Source organism: Chiloscyllium plagiosum, unplaced genomic scaffold (assembly GCF_037043375.1).
Source record: "Chiloscyllium plagiosum isolate Xiang-an unplaced genomic scaffold, Cpla_swu_hap1 HiC_scaffold_7, whole genome shotgun sequence".
NCBI lineage: Eukaryota > Metazoa > Chordata > Chondrichthyes > Orectolobiformes > Hemiscylliidae > Chiloscyllium > Chiloscyllium plagiosum.
Window position 1 is genome coordinate 21,432,315 of NW_028270145.1, and position 27,045 is coordinate 21,459,359.

Consider the following 27,045-nt stretch of genomic DNA (forward strand, 5'->3'; position numbering starts at 1 on the left):
TATTTTTACCACAGAATATGTTTATTAAACAAGAAACCATATCACACTGGATTAAACAATGGAAAGATTTGATTACAGACATCAGTGAAAGGTTCAATCGCCCATTACCCCTCTTATCTCAGCAATATCCTTTATAAGCATCTAAACTTCAGTGAAGAGTTGCCACAATCTCCACATTAAGGTTCCTTTCTGTGGCACAAGCTGATGGAGCAGCAACTGGTTCTCTTGTGACGAATTTCTATTTAGTCACAGGATGCTCTTTTTTTCCTTTTGTGGTTGTGTCTCCCTGAGACATTTAAAACAAATTTGCAAATTAAATTCACTATTACTTTAATTTTAGAAAAAAAAAATTGAGTTTCTTAAACCCAGTGTCTCGCTGTCCTTCACTTTGCCATACACCACACACAGTCTGATTGGTGCAGTCCATTTGCTCTGATCTTGGAGGAAGAAACACTGGCCGCTCAACAATGGGATCAAAAGAGAAAAGGATGGAACTTGTACTAGTATCAGCAGAGAGGAGGAGCAGAGTGGGCGCAGCTGGAGATAAGTGTTGCCATCTGTGTGCTGTGATTGAGGCTTCTTAACTACAGTATCCACACCAGGGCTCTTTACTGGGAACCATGTTCCTGTTGCCATGTTAAAGCCCATAAAGTGAATTGCAATATTTTCCCTTTCATGAAGATGTTAATTCTTTAATATTTATGGACTTATTTTACAAGTTATTTCATCTAAGAATACACAGTGCTGCAGGTGCATGTACAGAATTTAAATTTGTACATTGTTTTTCTCTGGCAAGAAGTAGCCACATGACCCTTGCTCCTGACTTTAATATTTCTTCACTTAAAGTAACTATTCTGGAATACAACCCCAACCTTAAGTAAGGACTTCATTTATGACAATGACTTAGATGAAACGATCAAGAGTAATGTATTTGGATTTGCCCATGATACAAAAATTGATGTGGTGTTAAGCTGGGGGGAAGGCTACAAAAGAATATAGAGGTTAATGTGTGGGTAAAATGGAGTATAATACTGGGAAATTTGAGATTATTCACTTTGGTGAGTAGAATAGAAAATCAATATTTTTAAAATGGTAAGAAACTTTAAAATTTTGGTGTACAGAATAATTCAGCCATCTTTATCTCAGCATTGAAGTTAGCAAGCAATTAAGAAATCAAGTTACACGTTGGTCATTATTGTAAAAAAGTTGGAGTACAAGATTAAGGAAGTCTTGCCCCAATTTTAATTTGGTGAGACCAGACCTAAAGACCGGAGCACAGTTTTCATCTTGTATCATGAAAGGCAGAGTTGCCTTGAGAGGTGGTGCACAGAAGGTTCATTAGGTTAATTCTCAAGATTGAGAGAGTTGCCTCATGAGGAGAAATTGAGTAGAATGATTTTTACTGTGGAGTTTGAAATAATGAGGTAATCTCATCGGAATACATAAGATTCTGAGTGGGCTTGACAATAAACGCTGAGAGGCTGTTGGCTGGAGAATCTAGAGCTTAGGGACGTAGTTTCAGGAGAAGGGGTTGATCATTTAAAACTGACCTGAGAAAGATGTGAATCATTAGAAATGACTAGCACAGTGAATGTGTTAAGTATACATCATAATCAATCTGTTCAGAGATATTATTTTACAGATGACACTAAGATTGGTGGAGTAGCAGATAGTGAAGGGGACAGCCAGAGAATACAGCAGAATATAGGTAGATTGGAGAGTTGTATGGGGAAAATGGCAGATGGAGTTCAATCTGGTGATGTAATGTGATGCATTTTGAAGATTCAATTCAAGCGCAAACTACACAGTAAATGGAAAAGCCCTGGGGTAAATTGATGTACAGAGAGATCTGGGTGTTTGGGTCCGTTGTACCCTGAAGGTGGCAACACAGGTCAGTAGAGTGGTCAAGAAAGCATACACCTTCATCAGACAGTGTATTGAGTACAAGAGTTGACGGGTCATGTTACAGTTGTATAAGACTTTGGTTCAGCCACATTTGGAATACTGCATACAGTTCTGGTCGCCACATTACCAAAAGGATGTGGATGCTTTGGAGAGGGTGCAGAGGAGGTTCACCAGGGTGTTGCCTGATATGGAGGGCGCTAACTTTTAAGAAAGGTTGAGTACATTAGGATTATTTTCATTAGAAAGGTGGAAGTTGAGAGGGTCCTGATTTGAGGTCGACAAAATCATGAAAGGTTTCGACAGCGTGGATAGCAAAAGATTTTTCCCTAGACTGGGAGACTCAATTACTAGGGGTCACAAGTTCAAGGTGAGAGGGGAAAAGTTAAAGAGAGATATGTGTGGAAAGTTCTTTACACAGAGGGTGGTGGGTGCCTGGAACACATTGCCAGTAGAGATTGCATCATTTAAGATGTGTCTAGTCAGATACATGAATGGGCAGGGAGCAGAGGGATACAGATCCTTAGAAAATGGGCAACAGGTTTAGATGGAGGATCTGGATCAGCGCAGGCTTGGAGGGCCGAAGGGCTTGTTCCTGTGCTCTAATTTTTCTTTGTTCTACACAAATTTGAAGCAGTGAGATTTGAAACTTGGCCTCCTGGCCCTTACCACTGTGCTGCTCCAACCCTTCTAGTCATTTAGAGCATTCAAAACTGAGATGAATAGGTTATCAGCTCTTGTGAAATCAATAGATCCAGGTGTGTAAGGGAAATGGAGTTGAGAATGGCAACCAACCATGATTTTATGGAATCGTGGAGTAAACTCAAAAGGGCCAAATGATGTGTTGCTGCTCCTAGTTATTGCATTTTTACATTGGATGTCCAGTTCTAGTACATATATGTGATAACGTACGTTCAGATATGAATCCAGGATACATAAAATCTGTATTGCCGAACACTACTGCAAGCCAAGTTAGTCATCTGTGATAGAAGCAGAGAGGAGAGTTTTAAAAAGATTAGCAACCAAAATAAAAGGGAATTCAAAAGTTTTCTATAAGTATTTAAGTATAAGTTTATTAACAGGAGGTGGACAAAATAGGTGATCTACAACTGGAGGCAGATTCCATGGCTGAGGTACCAGATAAATACCAGCATCTGTCTTTGACAAAGAAGATGCTGTCAAAGTTATAGTGAGAAAGGAGATAGGTGAGACACTAGAAAGGGTAGCTTTTGAAGATTGGCTGTACTTAAATTTGAATTTTTTTTTTAAATTCTCAGAGGATCTGAGGATACCAAATGCTATAAGGTGGAAATTACAGAGGTGCTGGCCATAATCTTCCAATCCTCTTTAGATACAACAAGGCTGATGCCAGATGACTGGAAAATATCAAATGCTGCACCTTTGTTCAAACCCAGCAACTTCAGACTAGTCAGTTTAACCTCATTGGAAAAACAATTTCAAACAATATTAACAGTTACTTATGAAAATCTTCTCTAATTAAGGCAAGCCACCACAGATTTGTTAAAGGCAAACCATGTTTAACTTGTTTTGAGAATTTGATCAGGTAACAGACTGTTGATGAGAGTGATGATACCATGATGTGGACTTCCACATAAAGGATATATCAGGTTGATGCCCACTCACAGTACTGTCAAGTTACTAGTCCATGCATGTTTGGTGACTACTACTAGGGCTAGACAATTACATCTGGTATTGCACCCTCTGTCATTATTATCACTCCCCAACTAATACCATGGTCCAAGCTTAATACACTCTTTTTGTTGCTCATAATGCAGTCTCCTCTACATTTGGTTTCTCTAATGTTGAGGAGGTGATGACTGCAGCATGACCTGACCTGCTTTAATTCTCCTTTCCACTTTGACCTCTCTACACTCAATTTCATATACTAATCCAATGAATTTTAACAGAAGCTTATCTTAAGCACTCAACTACTATCCTTAATGTTGAGTTTTGCAACTTCAGATCTTTGTCATGGCTACCAATTTCTTAGAGTGTGTGCATCTACAGGATGACTGCAGTAGAGCAACTGTGCACAGATGCATGCTACTGCTTGGGCTGGGCATTTTTGTAAACAACCAAACTTTGGCCCAGGCCTCTAGTGTTCACCCTCTACACATTCCCAGACAACCCTGTCCTATTTTATAAGGGTTTTCCTACGCCTGTACTCTCCTGCATTCATCCTACAGTAACCAACCACACCAATCTGGCTATGTTTCCCCCTCCCCCCTTTACCATTTCCATTTTGCCTTGCCCCATCAAGGACAGATGTCAAAGGTAGTTTCTTTACTCAGTAGTAGGGGCATGAAACGCACTGCCTGCAACAGGAGTAGACTCACCAACTTTAAGGGTATTTAAAAGGTCATTGGAAAAACATATGGATTAAACTGGAACAGTGTAGGTTAGATGGGCTTCAGATTGGTTCCACAGGTTGGCGCAACATCGAGGGCCAAAGGGCCTGTACTGCGCTGTAATGTTCTATGTGCTATCACCCCCATTTGTTAATTAATCTCTCCTGCTTTTTACCTGATCACAGATCTTCCTTTTTGTTCTTTGTCTCCCTCGCCTTCTCTTCCACCTCCCCATCCCCCCCATCATTTGCCCTGGTTTTGTTGAAATCCTGTTTTATATCCCTCACCTCTCCCACTTCTTGTGAAACATTATTTCTGTCTCTGTTATTGCCTGGCTATCCAACATTCTAATGTTTTATGTTTTTAATTTGCTGCTGAGCATTTCTGAGGCTCTGGTGCTTTCTATTGGTTTAATATATCTTTCGTAAGTGTTACAATAGGGATTTTCCTTCCTCTCCCTTTGTCTGAGATGTGGTGACCTACAGGTTAAACCATCACCAAATGGCTCTTTCTAATAAGACAGCAGCCCAGTAGCCCTCTGGGACTATAGTAACTTTACATTTACCTAATAGGTCTTATTGGTGAACATTTTTCTCTGAACCAATTTTCACAAAAGCATTCCTTTTAAAGTTTTCTCTTCCTATTCCCTCTTAAGAATCTTCAATCTTTTTGGAAAGTAGTTGCATTCTTTATGGGCTGATCCACACACTGAAGCCTGAAGGCTATTTGACGACAAACAAAGCCTATTCCAATTCTAGCCTCCGTGAACATTCAAATTTGTGCTTTCTAGCAGGGACAATGGTTAAACAACAGCAGTAGGAAGTGCTAATAATGTTCCATTCCTGCGTAAAAACATTCGTAGCAATTATAGTCTCTCCCCATCATCACCCTCGTTGAAGGCCAAGTTTAGCATAGATCAAAATGGAACCAGTTCTAGAGAAGATGTACAATAACTGTTCAATTAGACACCTGTTCTTTTCAACATAGACGTGTAAAATTTTCCTCTTTAACCTTTTGTTCATTTTCCTTTGAAATGTTTTGAATGTGTTTCCGATCAAAAAACTTGTCAACCCAAGTGCCAACTTAGAACCTCACCTACTAACTGTTCATACAATGTTTTGTGTTCAGAAAGCAGTGAGACTGCTTAACAGGTTAGGTTTTCAAAATAATGAAAAATCACAAAATTGGTATCCTGGATTAAAATAAAAATTACATTTTGCTGGCTCTTCAGCTATAATTTTTCTGGCAACTTTTTTTTCACCTCATTCTTCTTGTTTTATGGGCATTAATGGGTTGACTATATTTGTTTCTGCAGCCTAAAATAACACAATGCTCGGTCAATTCATTCACTCATCAGGAACAAAGATTCATGTCTTGCACCATAGATACCAACGTTTGCATGAATACATCAATAACTTGCAGTAATGTATTACCTAGAAAAGAAAACATGACTTCAGCACACTGTGAATCTGGTATAGCCTCTTTGAGAGTTCAGTGCTTAGCATGTATTGATCTCACACGGTCTAAAATTTGTCAAACTCATCACTAACATCACAAATGTTTAATAGCTGGTTCCAGGTGATTTAAACTTTGACCAAGTACTAAGGTTTGAAAGATAATACAGAATTTTTGAAACAATTTGTTAAACTTGACCTATATCCCTGATTAGGAGCAGTAGTACCAAGAATGTCTTGTGTTTTCCACTTGCTGTTTAGGTACCAGAGGATCATTCAACAGTGAGTTTGGATTCACCTTGAGCTTCTGAAAGCCCAACCTATTGTTGATGTTCTCCTATGTAAAATTGGCTAGATCAAGGTTAAACCTTGTGGTGTCCTCTACAGCGAGAAGAGGTTGTAAAGCCTTTAGACAATGCCCTCATTTTGTTTGCTTCTCCAGACCACAAGTGCTGTCATAAGCAACGTGACCATCACTGGGATCATAATGAAAGGTCCTATGATGTTGTTTGGGGGATCCCCCAGACCTCTCCCAGACACTGAACAGTTTGCAAAGTATTCTTTGTGGACGGTGACAAAGAATTGATCCACCACTTGGTTCGGCCAAAAACAGTCCATCTTGTTGGCAATCAGGAATGTGCAGTTGGTGAGATCCCAATAGTAACTGCAAAGAAAGAGAGAGCATTCATTAGCAAAATTAGGTACAGTGGTCTCTGCTGAAAACGACTGGGTGTGGATGAAAATAAAGGCTATTAAATAACTGACTTGTCATGAAGGAAAATAGAATTTATAAAGAAAAAGAAATGTTTCCAGCACATAATGTTCATGTTGTCTTAAAACAAATCTGACTTTCATTCATTTTTTTTTTATTAACTCTTGGACCAAAGCCTTGGGACTACAGCAACAAAATTAAATGTTTAAATACTGCTTAAATCTAAGAATTTTTGACTCAACCAACTTTTCAGGTGCACCAATAAGGAGATTTACCAGGATGCTGTCTGACTGGCTGGGCTTTTGTAGCACCGCACTCTCGACTCTGATCTCCAGCATTTGCAGTCCTCACTTCCTTCAACTTTTCAGGTGGTTACTTCCAGACTCCCATCATCCTTTGGGTGAAAAAAACATTCTCCTTAACTCTACTCTTAAAGCCAAGCCTGCTAGTTATTGATCCCTCTACTAATGGTAAGAGTAACTTCCTCTTCACCCTACCTATGCCCTACGTGATCCCTTATACACTTACCAGGTCCCCTCTGCACCTTCCACTGCTCCAAGGAAAATAACCACAGCCTTTCCAGCTTCCCTCATGGCTCAGACTTTCTAGCCCAGGCAACATCCTGGTAAATCTCCTTATCAGTGCACCCCTTCTAGTGTAATCACATCCATCCACTAATGTGCTGATGAGAACGGCATGCAGTAGTCCAGTTGTGGCCTAACCAGCATTTTAAACAATTCCAGCATAACCTCCTTACTCATAATCTAAAAGAGAAAACTTAACTTCAATATTTTTCTGATCTGATTCAGTTGTGGTTCTGAGAATGAAAACTTGAATGTGTCTGTTTCAAGAATTTGCAGGCCTGTGTAATTGTAATGTATTTCATTAATCTTTGTACCTCTCATCTGTAGGACACACTTCAACCAAAAAAAAAGTCTTGCTACAAATGTTTGATTGAACCACGAGAGATGAATATTGGAAAGAGGAGTCCTTAATAAGAATGATAGGATCCGCTGAACACTTCTGCCAGACATCTGAAAGCTGGAAAGACCCCTATAGAGTGGAAAATATTGAATCGGATATAGTAAATATAAAAAGGGTCTGGATTTTCAATAAGGACCTTGATGTCTGGATAAGTTCTGGATGCCAGCCACTGCCTGTATGGCTTAATTTGAAATGTAAAACACAATTCATCCAGGTACAATTTTGGTATCCTGCCAGTGATGCAGGGAGCAGAACAAAAGTAGAAACTGGGGGCCTTTTAAAAAGGGGGAGCAGAGTAGCTACGGCTTGGCTTGGCTTTCTGACAATAAATCCCAGGTGCTGTTCAGGCCACAGACATGATGGTGCCAATACTTTATGATGACCAGAGGTTTTTGTGATTCAGAGCACAAATATCCAACACCAACATCCTGGAGAGGCAAAGCCTTGTACATCATTAGTACAGTATTATTTAAAGGTAGCCAACTTATGGGCAGTATAGCTCAATATTTTGTGCAGCATCGTGTCACCTCTTCCTGTGTTCTTCTGGCTTCCTCCAAACCAGGAATCTGTCACTGCTGAAATCCATCCTTGCTGCTTTGTCCAATGCCACAGCAGCCTGCTCTCACTTCTACTCCATCAGTTGTCTGTATTTATTTCACCAGAGCTTTCTCTGAAAACCATTGCTACCCAGGTGCCTGACATACTCCTTATAATTCCACCTCTCGTGAATGCTAAATCAAGGCCCTAAATGACCAAATGGATGTAAAAGATCAGAGCAGGGAAAGTTCTGACTGGTGTCCTGGCTAATATTTATCTTCCAGCTAACATTACTTCTTTCTTTTAAAAAAAAAACTGATCATTTGTAGGATCTTGCTGTAAAACTGGTTACTATGTTTACATTTTAACACTGATTACATTCCAACCAATTTACTACTTTTTGAAAAGTGTTTTGGATCATAGGTAGGGTGAACAGGACGTCACTCTTACCATTAGTAGAGGGATCAATAACTAGCAGGCTTGGCTTTAAGAGTAGAGTTGAGGAGAATGCTTTTTCACCCAAAGGATGGTGGGAGTCTGGAAGTAACCACCTGAAAGGGGCTGTACAAATATCATTCCCTTCTATATTGTCATAGTTTTAAACAAATGGCTGTTATAGACTGAAGTCACTTGTTAACTGTAGCCAATGACAGTCAAAGCATTATAGAAAGAAATTGCTTTAGTATGTGTTCTGTCTCATTCCAGGTCCCAAGATCTATTCCCTTCAGTGAGTCAATTACACACTCACCAAATTACACAGCAGGAATGTCTCTATTTATCTTGAGTTTACTGGTGTTGCTCAGAGTAATGGTTAAGGTTACATGCGCATATACGTCTATAAGCATGCATACATGTATTATGTATATACTTGCACATGCATGCACAAACACGTGTACACACATGCGCACACACTTCTGTGTCCTTGACATAAAGCAGTGTTGGAGCCAGATCTAGCCCAAAGAAAAATAGTTGTGGGTTACAGGAAGTCAATTATTTCAGTCCAAGATATCTCTGCAGGAGGTAGTATCCTAAGCCCAAGCAGCTACAGCTGCTTCATCAATAACCTTCCTTCTGTCATAAAGTCAGAGGTAGAGATGTTTACTGATGATTAGTGCATTATTCTTTGCATTCATAACTCCTCAGATACTGAAGTAGTTCATGCGCAGTAAAAGCTGGACAACATTGAGTTGATAAGTAACAACAAATGTTTCTGCCACACAAAGGCCGAGCAATGACAATCTTCCCTCCGCATTCAATGTCCTAACCCTGTCACTAATATACTCCCATCACTGAATATACACCCAGTATCAACATGCTGTTGGTACCATTGATCAGAAACTGAAATGGACCAGCTGTATAAATGCTGTGGCTACAAGAGCAGGTCAGAGGAAGGATTTCTGTGACCAGTAACTCACCACCTGTAACTGCAAAGCCTTTCACCATCGAGAAATACTCTGCCCTTTCCTGAATGAAGACAGCTCCAACAGCACTCAAGTCACTTGACTCAATCTAAGATAAAAGCAGCCCAGTTGAATGGCTGTAGCAAGTGCCATTCAAATGGGCTGCTTTGTCTTAGATGGAGTCAAATGACTTGAGTGCTGCTGGAGCTGTCTTCATCCAGGAAAGTGCTGAGTATTTCCAAGTATTTCACACTCCTGACTTCTAGATGGTGAAAGACTTTACAGTTACAGGAGTTGAATTACTGGTCACAGAATTTCCGCCTCTGAATTTCCTGACTTGGGCGGGGGAAATGTATCAATGTTCCCCCACTGTTACTGGGTCAGTTTCCAGAGCTCCCTCTCGAAAACCACTGTCAGTGTATCGACATGGCAAGGACTTGTAGCAGTTCAAGAAGGTGGCTCACCTCCACCAGCAAGGGCAGTTAGGAATAGGCAATAAATACTAGCCCAGTCAGCAATGCAGATCTCTTGTGAATCAATTTCAAAAATGCGTATGTGAAAATAAAGCTAGTCTCAGGAATGATGACCATGAAACCATGACCGATTGTCATAAGAACCGGTCTCGTTTTCAGGCAGGATATCTATCATCCATACTCTGCCGTGACCTACTCCAGACTTGCAGCAATGTGATTGACCTTTACTAACCTCTGAGGGGACACTCCATTCAAGGACAATTAGGAATGGACAATCAAAGTCGGTTTTGCTAGTGATGCATACATCTCTTGAAAGAATAATTTTAAAAAAGACCTGGTGGCATGCCCATTGTCTCACACGCATGCACAAGTGCGCAGATGTGTTACACATGCTTTCTAACATGAATAATTGAACTGTAGTCAGGAGCCTAATTTTTCTTTTTTTTTCCCTGTTGGAGGGATCAGAGGAATGTATAATGCTGCACTGATTAAGTCAGTGCAGACCGAGAATGAAAGTTAAAGGCTGGTTATCCTGTACACTTCAATATACAAAAAGACAGTGCAGATCCTTCAGCTTCACTACTCAAACAGCAAGCCTGGAAAGATTTGATAACACCACATAATGAGGACAGTGAAAATGAAAGAGGGTTTAATTCTATTTTTTTTATATCCGCTCCGAGTTTTCCCAAAGTACCTTAATGTGGCTTCCCAGTCACACCAGAGCTTCTGTCCGATATCAGTCATCTGAAATCTGAAGGTCTCCAAGCAAATGTCTTGGATAATGTAGGAGTAATAGGCTTCATTGCAGGCAGTGAGCAGAATAAGGTGATGTGCTGCAAAGAGAGATTGTGACAATTTTAGAAGAAACTTGAATAAGCTCTCCGCCCTCGTTACTGAGTCGAAAAGTTGTCAGTTGAAATCTCTCTCTAGAGACTTGACTGTGATACGGAAACAAAATACTACAGATCCTGAAAGTCTGAACCAAAATAGAAAATTCAGGAGATACTCATCAGTTATCATCAATAACACTGTTCTTACAATTCTGTAGTTTTACTTGACCACATAATCGAGGCTGACATTTTGGTGCAGTACCGTAGGAGAGCTCCACTGTGAAAACTGCGATCTTTTGAATGCCTCAAACAGCCAGTCCTTTTTAATGAAAGTAAAGGGTCTGACAGCAGCACAGGAAGGGACAGCAACGTGTCATTCCTTAAAGACTTCGGAGTTCAGAGCATCACACTTGGGAATACTCACCTAATTCCATTAAATTATTCTGCTGATTATCTCAGAAGTTGAGAAGGAGATAGGGTCAGTCTGACCAGGGAGGGAGAGCAGCTTCTGCAATGACAGTTTGAGCAGGTAGTCACACCAATGGAACAGACAGAAGGACTAATTGGTACTGACAGAGAAGTTGGAAAAGGCAAGAATGAAGTGTCAGAACACTTCACAAATGGAAATACAGCTCGGTTTCTATGTGGTTCACTAGATGTCCACATTTAGTCTAAAATGTATTGTCCATCCCTCATTGTCCTTTTTATTTGATGTACCTGCCCAGTAGCACCAACAAGAGATGGCCCCACGTTGGAAGCAGCAACACAGCTGAAACTGCAGTGGCCATCGGGGATTCAAAGTCTGGATGTCAATGCATCCTTCTAAAGGTCGAAATGATGGTCTAAATCAAGTGTCCAGGACTGACACTCCACAAAATGAATCTAGAAGATTAGGAAATCAGTTTAGGGGTAGAGCTGCACAGATTTACATTCAAATTAATTTTTTTCTTTCCTTGAGGTAGCAGTCTCAAAATGATATTCTTGGCTGTGTCATGGGAATGGCAGGTTGATTAGGAACTCAATGCCTGACGAAAAGAGTGGGGCCAGAATGAAAGATTCCAATTGGGAGGAATCTATTTAGGCACAGGTAGAATCTATTCCATAAAGGTGTACTACACCTGAACATGGAGACTTCCAATGTACTATCAAAATGGTCAAAATTAATTATTTCAATTATTAATAAGGGAGCTGGGAAACAGTTCCTTGATTGCACAGAACTTGAATCTTGCAGAGAAGTGATTCATACTGTTGAAGCTTTCCATCTTGCAGTCAACAAGACAAATATAAGAATACCAAATTTCAAGTAATCGTAACATACATTTATTTAGAATTTGACATTCTTGGCTTTGTCCTGATGAGTACGAGACAAAAGCGAGGAACTGAAGATCAACCAGGACCATTAATTGGTGGAGAGGCTTAAATTAGAATAGTATGCATTCAGAAAAGGAATTATTTGATGTAGAGAAATAATATCAATTTGGCAAATTATAATACAGAAAGTTGAAGTGTGAGCTCAGAGTAGCCAAAACAATAAAAGGAATAATTCCCTGAGAAGGCTTCCAAATGAAAAAAGAGAATGGAAAAGTAAAGAGAGAGTTGAATAGGAATTACTAAATTAAATGTGCTGAAGATTTTACTGATCAATTGAGACCCAAAGGGAGAACATGGAGAAAGACGAATGGAATTCCTAAATGGTACAGGACTCCTTCCTAATGCATTATGTTCAACAGACTTCAAGAGTGGGGTGATATTTAACCTAGTTACGAGCAATGAAATAGGTCAGGTAGGTGAAGAAAATGTGATTAAGTGTCTCTGGTATTGAAATTAAGATAACCATAATATCTTAAGATTTAAGACCCACCTAGGAATGATAAATCCAGTAGGAAAATTAGAAAGGCTTAATGGATTAGGATTGATTTTAGAAAGATGAATGAGCAAGCTGAGAATGAGATGAAGAGAAATGGCTGTAGATTTGTAGAGATTGCACTACAGAATTCCAATTTTTTTTTTAAAAAAGTAATCACTATTAGCATCAGGATATCATGGATAAGTGAAGATGTTTGGAAGGAAGTAAACTTGAGAAGGGATCCCACTAATAAAAAGAATAAGATAGAAAGATGTTGAAAGCAAAATATGGAAAGTAAAGGAAGAAGGATGTGCATTTTTAAAGGACTTTTCACAACAATCAAACATTAATGGCATCAAAATGCTGGTAAATATTTACCTCATTAGTTAACCAGATAATAAAGCAAATATTTACGCTTGCCAGCAGCTGATATTAAATAGCAAACAACATTTCTACAAATCAACAATTCACATTTATATATGGCATCATAATAAAACACCTCAAAGTCCTTTAGAAAGTCTTAACAAATTTAACAATTGGTTACAAAGAAATATAATGACAGGTGGCCAAAAGCTCTGTTAAAAAGGTAGGTTTCACAGAGTGACATATAGGACAAAGAGGTAGAGAGATTTAGTACAGGAATTTCAGTGAAACATAATGAAGACACTGCTGTCAGTGGTGACACAATTAAAATCAGAGTATAATCTTGGCCCATTTGGAGGATTATAGGGCTGGGGATGTTTATATCAGGGAGCATATTCAGCCCAATTTGTACGTACCAGGCCGTTACATAAGCTCTATACAACAAATACCATGCCCTCCTTTCTTTCCAACCCACTGGATCATCATCATCTCCCATGGAAGATACAATAATTTGTGCTTCAACCATTCCTTTGGCAATGCATTCCAATCATTAAAAAAAATGGTCCATATCCCTCTATTTCCTGCCTATTCATGTGTCTGTCTAAATCCTCTTAAATTTTGCTAATAAAGGCTTCTATCACCTTCCCATGCATCATTTTTCAGGCACCTAACACTCTGTGATAAAATAAATCTCCTTTAAATATTTCCCCTCTCACCTTTAGCTTATGTCTCTGGTAGTTGACATTTCCACCCTGGGAAAAAAGACTCTGACTATCCCCCAATCCACACCTCTCATAATTTTATATACTTCTATCAGGTCACTCCAAAGCCTTCAATGTTGTAGTGAAAACAATCTAACTTTGTCCAATTTCTCCTTATAACAGATACACTCCAATCCAGGCAACATCTCTGTCGCACTCTCTCCAAAACCTCCACATTTTTCCTATAGTTGTAACCACAACTGCATACAGTACTCAAACTATGGCCCAAATAAAATCTTATACAGTTGCAACATGACTTGCCAAACTATATAGTCATTCCCTGATTGATGAAGACAAGCATGCCAGATTTCTTATTTACCACTTTTATTGCCACTTTAAGGGAGCTATGGACTTGAACCCCCAAGATTCCTCTGTATATCAATGCTCCTAAGAGTCCTGCCATTTACTATGTACACTCCTCTTGCATTTGACCTCCCAAAATGCATCACCTCACAATTGTCTCGGTTAAACTCTGATTTCTCTGTCCAACCTTCCAACTGATTTATACCTTGCTGTATCCTTTAACAACCTTCTTCACTATCCACAACTCTACCAATTCTTGTGTCATCTGCAAACTTACTAATCAGAGCACCAACATTTTCATCCAAATCATATATATATTACAAACAACAACAGTCCCAATAGTAATCCTTGTGGAATGCCGCTGGTGTAGACCTCCAGTCAGTGAAACATCTCTCCACGTACATCATCTGTCTATGACTAAGCCAATTTTGTCTTCAACTTATCAAATCACTGTAGATCTCATGTGACTTAATCTTCTGGATCTGCCTACTATGAGGGACCTTGTCAAATATTTTAATGAAGTCCATGTCGACTACATCCACTGCCCTACCCTCATCAATCATCTTCGTCACTTCCTCTACTACTGTTCTATGTTCTATTAATCACAAGACCTCCCCTGCACTAAGTTATGCTGTCTATCCTTAACAAGTGCATTATTTTCCAAATGCAAGTAAACCCTGTCCTGAAGAATCTTATCCAATAATTTCCCTCCCACTAATGTAATGCTCATCAGCCTACCATTGAAATTAGAAGGATTAATAGGTATTATGAAAAAAGGCAGCAGATATTTGCTTACAAAGGAACCTTACAATTTTCTCTGATGTTATCTATTGTGGATGTTTTCCATATTCCCTTTTCAGCCCTTCCGACTAAACATCCTCTATTCATCCTTTTCTTGAGTTGGCCTGACCTTTCTCAAAGTTTTAGTTTGATTTAAATTTCCTAATTTATTCTTGGCCTTTTTAGGAATATATTTATTTCATACACTTACTTCCAACTTTGGAGTTCTTCACTGCCAATTCATGAAGCTGTGGCTAATTTTTCTCTCTTGCTAAATTTGTCCCAGAAATCTTCTGATTCACTGAATTCTGATTTTTTTCGCCCTAGTTTGGCACATATAGCCTGGTTTTGTGGCCTCAGGTTCTTTGAAAAGACATTGTTTCCTTGCTATTAATTCACAGTTGCTCTCCTAAAATTATATGCTATTATATCTTCCCACTTCATGTTTGGGAGTGAATTAAGCAATGCTTCGATCCTCAAGTTTAGAAACAGACTAATCTGGATGTCAATCCACCTTGTCTACTCACATTAACTCTTTCAAGTTTGTTGAAAGATTGGTAAAGTCACCTAAAATTATTGCACTGTTGTTCTGCTGAAATGTCCTTAGATAGTTCCCCTGCTTTATCGCCAAAGTCTGAAACCCTGCAATATACACTGAAATTGTATCATTTCTGTTGCTATTTCTTAACCCTATTCATGTGGACTTTCTCTTAACACCCGGTTTCCTCCGGGTGCTCCGGTTTCCTCCCACAGTCCAAAGATGTGCAGGTCAGGTGAATTGGCCATGCTAAATTGCCCGTAGTGTTAGGTAAGGGGTAAATGTAGGGGTATGGGTGGGTTACGCTTCGGCGGGTCGGTGTGGACTTGTTGGGCCGAATGGCCTGTTTCCACACTGTAAAGTAATCTAATCTAATCTAATCAGATGATTCAGTAATTAGCAAAAGAACGAGCACATATACATAGCACTAACCTTGCAGCATGAAACCTAGAAAATAGGAGAAGAATTTAGCCATTTGCACCACTATTCAGCATGATCATGGCTGATCCTCTATCTCAATGCCATATTCCCACACTCTCCCCATGCCTCTTGAAATCCACCTATTTCTTTCTGAAATATATTCAGTGAGGGGGGGTGTGGAGGGGGGGGGGGGGGGGTTGGGGGGGGTGGGGCTGGGGGGGGAGGGGGAGGGGAAGAAAAGGAGTTTATTTTCTAATTGGCAAAGTGGCATTTGCTGGGGATCTTTATATGGTCTCAGATGTTCACCACATATAGATTAATGACATGAATGAAGGAACAGGGTGTTCTGTATCCAAGTTTGCAACACCTTTGGAATAAGTGTGTTCTGAATTATGTTATACAAAATACAACTCTACAAGCAGAGAAGTTCTCTGTATTCTTCAAATTCTGGCTTCTTGAATATCCCGAAGTTTTATCACATTATGAGCAATGATAGTATCTTCAGCTGTCTCGACCCTAAGTTCAGATTTCCTCCATAAACCTTTCCATCTCCCCTTCCTACTTTAACACACTTCTTTTTGACCAAGTTTTGGGTCATCTACCCAAATATTTACTTATGACAGGGTTTTTCCACTGTGTTGCCATTTTGAGGCTTGAAAATGTTCATGACCTCCTGAGACCCAAGAGAGTGGGCGGGCTGTGAGAACAGGAAAATCGGTGTTAAAACTTGGTCAGCACTCCATAACCGCCAATCCTGCCTCACAGCTCATGACCCAATATTTCAATTCACGCCCCACAAATGGTCTCAATCCCCACTTTGGTGAGGTTCAGATTCAATTTATTTTAATATTCATGAAAAGTGCTTTGGGAACTTTACCACATTAAAAAGTAAAACAATGCTGTATGGGTAATGACACAGGACTAATAACTTGAAATCCAGGCTCAGACCTGGGGACATGGGTTTGAATCCCACTGTGGTAATTGGTGAATAGGAGAGCAGAATTAGGCCATTCACCCATCAAGCCTGCTGCGCCATTCAATGCAGACATGTCTAATCATTCACTTCAATGCTGTTTTGCTATATTCATTTATGCAATTATAGAAATCTGTCAATTTCTACCTGAGGCATACTCAATAACTGAACTTCCTCAGGGGGAGAGAGCTCTAAAGATTCACGACACTGAGTAAACAAATTCTCTACATTTCTTTTCTAAGTAGCTTTTCCCTTATTTTGTGCTCTCTGGTCCAACCAGGGGAAACATCGTACCTGTATCTACCCTGTCTATCCAATCGCTTGAAGTATTTTGTAGGTTTCATTCGGATCACTCCTCATTCTTCAAACGCTAGAGAATATAGATCAGGTTTTCCCCAGTCTCTCTTCAGAAGACAGTTACACCATCCTGGGAACAAATTTGGTGAACTTTCCTTGTTTTCTCTCTATGGCAGTAATATCTTTCCTGAGAAAAACTGCACACAGTGCACCAGGTAAAGTCTAACCACGCTCCGATATAATTGAAGCTCAACTTAAGTACTCCTGTCCTCAAATCTTCTTCCAGTAAATGCTAACATTCCATTAGCCTTCCAAATTGCCTGCTACACTTTCATATTAGCCTTTAGTGACTTATCCAGGACACCCAGGTCCCTTACATTTATACTTTATAACATCTTACCATTTGAAAAATATCCTACACATCTGTTTTTCCTATCAAAGTGGATAATTGTACATTTTTCTTCATGACATTCCATATGCCATGTTGTTGCCCACTCACTAAGTCTGTCCAAATCCTCTTGAAGCTGCTTCACATGCTCCTCACATCACACATTCCTGTTTAACTATCCACCACCAATGGTTTATTAATATTTCTGGGAACATTTGGTTCCCACGTTCAAATCATTGCTATGCATTATGAACAGCTAGGGCCTGAGAACTGATCCTTCTGGTACACCACGAATCACAGCCTTCCAATGGGAGAATAACCCATTTATTCCTTCCGTTTTCTGCCTGTCAGCCAATCCTTTTTGTTTGTGTCATAGGCATTGCTGGCTGGACATCTCGAGTTGGGCTTGTGAAGGTGGTGGTGAGCTGCCTTTTAGAATCTTAATGGTCCATTTAGTGTAGGTACACCCACAATGGCAGTAGGGAGGGAATTCCAGGATTTTGTCCCAGCCACACAGAAGGAACAATGATAAGTGACTAAATCAGCATTAAGAGTGATTTGAAGGGAAACTTGTAGGTGGTGGTGGTAGTCCCATGTATCTACTGCCATTGTCTTTCGAGGTGATAATGGTTATGAATTGGAAGGTGCTGGCTAAGGACTCTTGGTGGATTTCTCTAGTGCATCTGTGCATGGTATCCACTACTGTTGCTAAGCATTGGTGGTGGAGAGTGTGAACATTCGCAGATGCTGTGCCAATCAAAGGGATGCTTCATCTTGAATGGCATCAAGCTTCTTTGTTATTTGAGTTTTATTCATCCAGACAAGTGGGGAGTATCCATCCCATTCCCGACTTGTGCCTTTAGACAATGAACAGGCTTTGGGGAGTCAGGAGGTGACGTAATCTCAGTATTTATATAGCTGGTTTAGTTAAGTTTATGGTCAATGGTAACACCCAGGATGTTGAGAGTGGATGAATCACTGATGGTAATATCATTAAATGTCAAGCAGCAATGGTTAGATCCTCTGTTTTGTTGGAGATAGACATTGTGTGGCATGAAGGTTACTTGCCATTTGTCAGTTCAAACCGCGATGTTGTCCAGGAGTTTGGAAGTGGACTGCTTCCTTAATTCATGCCAGTACATTATTGTCCATCTCCTGTGCTTTAATTTTAGTAAGTAACCTCCTGTCGGGAACTTTACCAAAGCCTTCTGAAAGGGCTTGTTTCCACACTGTAGGGAATCTAATCTAAACAAAATTCCAATTACTGCCACTGACTCCCCTCTGTCAATTCTGTTAGTAACACTCTTTTTCAGAAAAAACCTCCATTCGATTTGTCAAACACAATTTTCCATTCACAAATCCTTGCTGACTATTTTCAGTCTTATAATTATTAAAGTTTTATTTATCATATCTTTCATTATATATTCTAGTATTTTCCTTCCCATTACTGCAAAGCATACAGGGTTTGTTGTTCCCTGCCTTCTCTCTGTCTCATTTCTTAAATATTGGGATGACATTTTCTACCTTTCAATCTACAAGAACCTTTCCTGAATCTATGAAATTCTGGAAGATGATAACCAATGCATCCATTATGTCCAAAGCTCAACATTTCAGAATGCAGAATATCAGATTCTGGGACTTGTCAAACTTTAGTCCCATTCATTCCTTCAATACAACCTTCAATACTAATTTCCCTCAACTCCTCATTCTCCCTAGTCCTTTGATCTCTAATTTTGGGAGATTTCTTGTCTCTTCCTTAAATGAAAATAGAAACAAAGTAATCATTTAGCTTCTCTGCTACTTCTCAATTCTCCATTATAAGTTCTCTTCAATCAGTCTGTACTGGACCAACAAGTCTCAGGTTTATTAATATTTCTGGCAACTTTATAGGTATTTTAAAAGTCTGTAGATACTTATTGTCCCAATTACCTGAGCCAGATTTGTCCATCACTAATAGGATCACTAAGAGGAATAGGAGGATTCCTCATGTGGCTGGACAACCAGAAAAGGAGGAAAGGCATTGAACTTCTGAACCATTTTTGGAGCAGGTGAGACCTTTGCAAGCTGGATAGCATTAACAAGACCGGGTCTGATAGTCTCACAGGGAGATTCACTAATATTGCTGGAGAGGGATTAAAATAGCTTGACAGGGGTTGGGCAACTGAGGGATACCTCAAAGGCAGTAAACCTGGTAGCAGCAAGTTGAAAACTGGCAAGTAGAATTAGAAGGTGGGTGAAACAAAGACAAACCTCAACTAAACTCTGAATGTGGAATTACATTAAAAAGACAGCGTTAAGGGCTTGCAGCATTTGGAACAAGATAGATGATTTTAAACATACAAACACAGAGATGCATGTGAATGATCTAACTGCCATTACAGAAACATGGCTACCTATTTGCCCTTCTTAACTTCCTTTATTAAAATTTAACACCATGGCTTCAGTTTGAATGACTTCATTTTCAAACATTCTCTCATATTATGATCATGCAACTCTAAAGGTTCTTTTACAACAAGATTATTCATTAATCTATTTGCATTACACGACACTAGATCTAAAATATCTTTTCATCCGTCGGTTCCTCTGCATACTACTCTACAAGATTATCCTTAACACTCCAAAAATGCATCGTCCACACCGTGTTTGTTAAGTTTACCCTAACCATATGCAGACTGAGTCGAAAAGTGTGGTACTGGAAAGGCACAGCAAGTCAGGCTGCATCCGAGAAGCAGGAGAGTCGACATTTCAGGCATAAGCCCTTCACTACGCCCGAAACATCAATTCTCCTGCTCTTCGAATGCTACCTGACCTGCTGTGCTTTTCCAGCACCACACTTTTCAACTCTGACTATCCAGCATCTGCAGTCCTCACTTTCTCCTGTTGATTGAGGTCACCCATGATTACTGTACATGCTTTTCTAATCTCCTGATGAATACCATATCCCACACTGGCACTACAGTTTAGTAACACCTAAACAACTGCGACCAACATTTGCTGCTGTTTATGAGCTCCAACCAAACTGATTCCACTTTTTGACGATCAGAGATGACGCGAGTGTATTGTATTATCCCTTATTATTTGTACAACACCACCACCTTTCTCTTTTGACTGTCCTTTCTAAATGTCAAATATCATTGAATACAGTATTCAGTTCCCAGTCTTGCTCACTCTGCAGCCATGTTTCTGTGATGGCAGTTAGATCATTCACATCCACCTCTGTGTTTGTGTATTTAAAATCATCTCTCTTGTTCCGAATGCTGCAGCCCCTTAATGTTGACTTTTTAACATTATTTCACATTCAAAGTTTAGTTGGGGTTTTCCTTTGTTTCACCTGCCTTCTAATTTCACTTACAAGTTTTAAACTTCCTGCTACCAGGTTTGTCGCCTTTTAAGTTTGAGGTACTCTTCAGCTGCCCACCCCCCGTCAACTACTTTAAACCCTCTCCAGCAAATTTAGCGAATCTCCCTGTGAGGCTATCAGACCCAATCCTGTTAATGCATAACCCATCCAGCTTGTACAGGTCACACCTGCTCCAAAACTGGTCCAAATGCTTCAGAGATTTGATGCCCTTTCTCCTTTTCTGGTTGTCCAGCCAGATGAGCAATCCTCCTATTCCTCTGCTCACTGGTACATAACTCTGAATAATCAAGAGATTACTACTCAAGGTGCTGCTTTTTAAATTTATTAACTCCCTAAAATCTGCTTTCAGATCTTATCCCTCTTCCTACCTATGTTGTTGACACTAATGTGAACTACAACCTCTGACTATTCACTCTGCTCCAGGAGATGGATTGCAGCGTCTGTGACATCCTTGACCCTGGTATCAAGGAGGCAATACACCAGCCAGGAGAAAGTGAGGACTGCAGATGCTGGAGATCAGAGTTGAGAGTGTGGTGCTGGAAAAGCACAGCATGTCACCACCTCTGTGAACACATTGTAATTCTCTGCTTTGCACATGCTCAGTGATTCCAGCCATCTGGAGCTCAGGCTTGTACAGCGGCTTACATTTACTGCTGATGTGTTTGTCATATACAGCAGGGTGTATATTCCAGTTGGCATAGCTGCCCAGCCTACTGATTACCATTAAAAATAATTTGTTATAAGTAGAATAACTTGCCAGTTACACACTTGATTCCTTCTTTGCATCAATTTATTACTAGAAGCTTAAAAAGGTAGGAAAAGAAAGGGGTACCCCCTTCTCTCTCTCTCACTCTCTCACACGCACACATTCACTCTTTCTCTCTCTCACTAAACTCCCAATTTACACTTGTACTGCTTTGGGTGCACACAGTGCAATGGGTAGAATTTAAATTCAATCGATGCGGAATCTGAAATGTAAAGTTTACCTTGGTAATGCTGCCGTGAAAGTATTGTTAATTGTAAAAAACAATCCATTTGATTCACTTGTGTCATTTAGGAAAGAAAGTCTGCCATCCTTATTTGGTCTGTTCTACACATGATTCTAGGTCCACAGTAATGTGGTTGACTCTTAAATATCACCTCAAGTTGCCTAGAATGCCACTTGCAATTAAAAATGGGCAACAAATGCAGCGATACCCATCTCCCCATGAGAGTGTGAGTAAAGAATATTGCCTATACAATGACACTCACTTGCAACAACTTGGAGATATATAATGGTAAGTCTCTTTCTTCACCTGATCAAAACTTCAGAATTTTTAACAGTGCACACGGCTGTTCTTCTTAGCTTTAATGCATTAGATTACTTACAGTGTGGAAACAGGCCCTTCAGCCCAACAAGTCCACACCGACCCGTCGAAGCGCAACTCACCCAGACCCATTCCCATACATTTACCCCTTTGCCTAACACTACGGGCAATTTAGCATGGCCAATTCACCTGACCTGCACATTTTTGGATTGTGGGAGAAAACCGGAGCACCCAGAGGAAACCCACACAGACGCGGGGAGAATGTGCAAACTCCACACAGACAATTAACTGAGGCGGGAATTGAACCCGGGTCTCTGGCGCTGTGAGGCAGCAGTGCTAACCACTGTGCCACGTGCCGCCCACTTTAAACCACAACACTGCGATGACCAGGAATCGAACCCGGGTCAACTGCTTGGAAGGCAGCTATGCTCACCATTATACCACCATCACCCTTAATTAAAGAACAGCATTTTCTCTAATCTCGACAACTAAAACCTCTCAGGCCTGGGATCCTTTCAGCAAATCCTTTGCACCCATCCAATGATCACAAATTACTTCTGAAAGGTAGGACACAGCCATCAGGAATATTTTTGATCAGCTGAGGTAACATTATGGTATAACCAGGTTTTCAGTCAACTTTATAAATCGGCAAATCACCAAAGAAACCATTTGGTAAATGTATTTTTACCTGTGATCTAATCAAATATTTGTCAAGATTTATTCTCAATTCTTGCTCCTATGTGGAAAAGCTAATGATTTGATAGAGAGAGAGAATCATATAGAATAGAAACAGGCCCTTTGGCTCATCATGTTTATGCAGACCAATAAGCACCAAACGACACTAATCCCATTTACCTGCCCTTGGTCCATAGTCTATTTTCCCCTTGTATTTTAAGTACTCATCAAGATATTTCTTAAATATCACAAGAGTATTTGCCTCTACCACCCTCTGGATGAAAACAATTTTCCTTGGATCTCTTCCCCACCCCCAATGCTTCCTCTGCTCTAAGGACAACAAACCCAGCATATCCAGTCTCTCCTCATTTTTCTTCCCAGATAATATCCTGGTGAATCTCCTCTACACTTTTTTTAGATTAGGTTAGATTCCCTACAGTGTGGAAACAGGCCCTTTGACCTTCCAAAGAGTAACCTACTCAGACTCATTTCTCTACATTTACTCCTGATTAATGCACCTAAGACTATTGGCAATTTAGCACGGCCAATTCACCTGACCTGCACATCTTTTGGAATGTGGATGCAGACATGGGGAGAATGTGCGAACTCCACTCAGACAGTCACTTAAGGCCAGGATTGAACTCAGGTCCCGAGCGCTGTGAGGCAGCAGTGCTAACCACTGAGCCAATGTACCACCCTTTCTCCAATACAATCATGTCCTTCCAATAGTGTGGCAACCAGAACTACACACAGTACGAGTTCTCCTAGAACCCTAAGGACCTTATTGAGTTAACCACTCCACTCCCATTTTTTGCAGATTTGTAAAGCAGAACACCTCAATCTGTCTGTTGCTAGACTCCTAATTTAAATTTTATTATTTAGTAACTATCTATCAATGTCATTTATCTTCTAAATAAGTAGACCTCACACTTCTCTGCATTTAATTTCATCTAACATCTACTGACTAATCCTGGAGCTTATTATTGTAATATTAGTGTTTATTGTGACATCAGCACTGTTTAAAATTATTGTAATATAACCAAAGATTCATGAGAATGGTTCCAGGGATGAGGAATTTCAGTTATGTGGATAGTTGGAGAGCTTAAGACTGTTTCCCTTGGAGAACAGAGTACTGAGAGGAGATTTGACAGAGGTATTCAAAAATGATGAGGGCTCTGGACAGAATAGATCAGGGAAGAAAAATTTCCTAGTGGTGGAAGGATCGAAAACTAGAGGGCACAGATTTAAGTTAATTGACAAAAGAAGCAAGGGAGCCAAGAGGAGAAACCTATTTCATGCAGCAAATGGTTAAGAACAGGAATGTGCTGCTTGACTGATAGAGCAAGTTTCAAATTGGATTATAATCTGAATAAAGAATGTCCTGGGTGATGGAGAGAAGGTGGGGAAATGACACTAGGTGAACTACCCATTCAGAGTGCCAGCATGAACCCAATGGGCTGAATGGCTTCCAGTGCTGTAGGAATTCTGTTATTATACATGAGGAATACAATACTAATAGTATATAATGGTGACAATTATATGGTGACTAGTGTTTGTATTATTACCCTATAGCTAAATTTAATTACACTGCCAATACCTCAGCTTTTAACAAACACAATCAACGGTATAAGGAGAGTGCAAGTTCCCTGAATCTGTAGATAGAGTTACACTTCAATTTAAAAACTCGAGACTCAAGAATATAATGCAAGGATCAACTTTTTTTAAACGATCAAGGCGACTAATTTACAGGATTATGGTGAGGAAAATTGAGCTTCAGGATTAAACTGGGCAACTCTTTAGAAGAGACAGTACAGGTAAAACGGGCTGAAACAGTCTTTGTGGGCGAAAGTGAGTATTGCAGATGCTGGAGATTAGAGTCAAGAGTGTGGTGCTTATAAAGCACAGCAGGTCAGGCAGCATCCATGGAGCAGGAGAATCGACGTTTCGGGCAAAAGCCCTTCATCAGGAATGAACAGTCGTTGTGTTGTTCTATGATTGAAGTCCTAGTGAACACCAGCCCATGTTTGTCGGCAGTATAAATATGAGTCTAAAATTATCCTGAAGCCATTTGGCATTTAATTAAATAGTTTTATATTACTGCATGTTATATAGAGATCGACAGTTACTCTCTATATGAGATTAATTGACTCAACTTTGCAACTGAACAAATCACTAATGTATTTTAATGAACAATTAACCTCCATACCAGCTAAATTAAAAATGCAATGCTATTGCCCACTGCTGGTCTGCCAATGTAACCAGTGCCAAAAACTGTCACTTACTATCAATACATTAAAATAGTCCATCGATTTTAGCCCAACCTCTGACAGAGGCAATTCACCTATAGCTCCAGCAATGGTCATTTTAAATACTTTGCTTCAAATTTTCCAAAAGGTTTCATTTCAAAATAAACACTCCTCGAATAAAGAGGGGAATGTGCATTGCAATTATCATTTAATTGCAGACAATTCCTTCAGAATGTAGAGACACCCCCACCATTCCTCTGAAGCCAACCTTAACAGCGAGTGTAAAGGCAAAGCCAATTCCTGAGGGATGAGATCAGGTACCAGCCAAACGCTGCAATATCGAGCAACAGATAAATATTCACTTGGACCAACAACAACTTGTGTTAAAGCGGCTTAAGGCGCTTCAAACAAAATTCGACATTGAGCCACATACAGTGAAGAGATTCACATGGTGGGATGATGCTGTATTCGGCGAAAGAAAGGCGGGGATTAGAGGAGGAGAGAGCTGGGAGCTTTGGGGAAGGGGGGGAATTGCAGAGCTCAGAGGTCGCCAGCAGCCAGAACTGGAAATAAGGCAGCAACCTGCAGGCTCCCGGTGTAAGAATGACGCAAAGGAGCAGCTGCTGGGAACGTGCCCACACTCTGCACTGGTTCAGGGGCTTTCCCCCCACCCCCTCACCACACACACACACACACACACACACTGTCAGGGCCAGAGGATTGGATCACCCCCACCCCCCCCCCCCCCCCCCACGATCTGAATGCAGTCGCCGGTTTCCGTGGTTGGCAAAAAAAAATTGTGCTGGAGTCAGCGGAGTCCACAAATGCAACGTCGTTGTCCCTGGAGTGTGTGTCTGATGCTATTTCTGTGTCCCACTTTATACTTGTATCTGTGTGTGTGTTTGTGTGTGTGTGTCTCACTGGGAGTGTGAACTCTGCAGCTGGCTAGGAATCTGGCTGTATGTATCGATCATGGTGTTTCACTCGGTGCTATATTTTCTGCAGTGTGTGTGTGTGTGTCACTGTCGTCTCCATCCATGCTCTCTCTCTCTCTCTCTTCACCCTTCCCCACTCTGCGCCCCTCTCCAGTTCGTTCCTGTCCCTGCATATTCTCTTCCCACTCAAACCTTCCCTTCCCTTCCCTCCCCACAGGGACAGGGGCGATGGGGCAGCCTGTGCAAAGGGAACGCGGGCACCAGACATTGTGCCCGGGTACCGCAGTGATGCCCGGCTCCGGGACCCCCCCGGCAATCAGCAGAGCCCCTAAGTCCCGCTCCCCCCCCCACCCCCGGCAACCGGAGCAGCGACTTACCGAGCAGCAGGAGGCCGAGGAAGCGACCGCTCCGGGGAGCCATCGGCGAACTGTCCGCTCGCCCCGTTACTGGAGCCTCTCTCTCTCCCTCTCTCTCCTTCCCTCCGCCCCGCGGCCACCGCCAATCGCAGCCTGAAAGCCACCTCCCCCCACCCCCCGCCCGCGATTTTAACACAGCTGGGACTCCGCCCACACCTCACCCCCTCCATCTCCCCTCCCCACAACCCAAACCACCAGTTTCAACCCTCCCAGTGATGCAATGGAGCTTGTAACCCCCCCCCCCCCCCATTCTAACCTTACCCCTCCATTCTGATTCTAATCCCCAATTCAGACCTTAACCCCCCCAATTCTGACCCTGCCCCTAACCCCATTCTAACCCAAACCACCAATTCTGACTCCAACTCCTTCCATTCTGACCCTAACCTTCCCATTCAGATTTTAACCCCCCATTCTGACCCTAACCCCCTTCTGACCCTAACCTCCTTCCCATTCAGATTTTAACCCCCCATTCTGACCCTAACCCCCCTTCTGACCCTAACCTCCCTCCCATTCAGATTTTAACCCCCTATCTGACACTGACCCCCCCCCCCCCAATCTGACCCTGACCACCCCATTCTGACCCTGACTCTAACCCCATTCAGACCCCAAACCCTACCCCATTCTGAGCCAGGCAGCCAGAGGCTTTTTCTGCTTTGTTTTTGTCATCATCCCAGACGAACATTCCTAAACAGTCAACATTAACTTTTTATGATTGAGGTTAGCAGTGATTTTTTTTTTAAAAAATCATCTTATTTGTGATGTTGATGGAGGGTGG

General features: G+C 40.9%; 1 protein-coding gene across 1 annotated transcript; it reads right to left on the bottom strand.

The window, feature by feature from the left end:
• ramp1 (receptor activity modifying protein 1) lies at positions 1-26,341 on the bottom strand. Its single transcript, XM_087988818.1, has 3 exons — positions 26,232-26,341; positions 10,526-10,664; positions 1-6,389 (listed from the first exon to the last, which is right to left on the bottom strand). Exons 1-3 carry the CDS (start codon positions 26,272-26,274, stop codon positions 6,134-6,136), a joined length of 438 nt encoding a protein of 145 aa, XP_087844944.1. The 5' UTR covers positions 26,275-26,341; the 3' UTR covers positions 1-6,133.
• Between the last annotated feature and the right edge of the window lie 704 nt (positions 26,342-27,045).

Excerpts from the sequence above, each read along its gene's own strand:
- ramp1 (XM_087988818.1), bottom strand. The coding sequence starts at position 26,274 with ATGGCTCCCCGGAGCGGTCGCTTCCTCGGCCTCCTGCTGCTCG. Across the intron at positions 10,665-26,231 it reads CCTCGGCCTCCTGCTGCTCG|CACATCACCTTATTCTGCTC; the intron begins GTAAGTCGCTGC and ends CTCTCTTTGCAG. Across the intron at positions 6,390-10,525 it reads GACTGGGAAGCCACATTAAG|TTACTATTGGGATCTCACCA; the intron begins GTACTTTGGGAA and ends CTTTCTTTGCAG.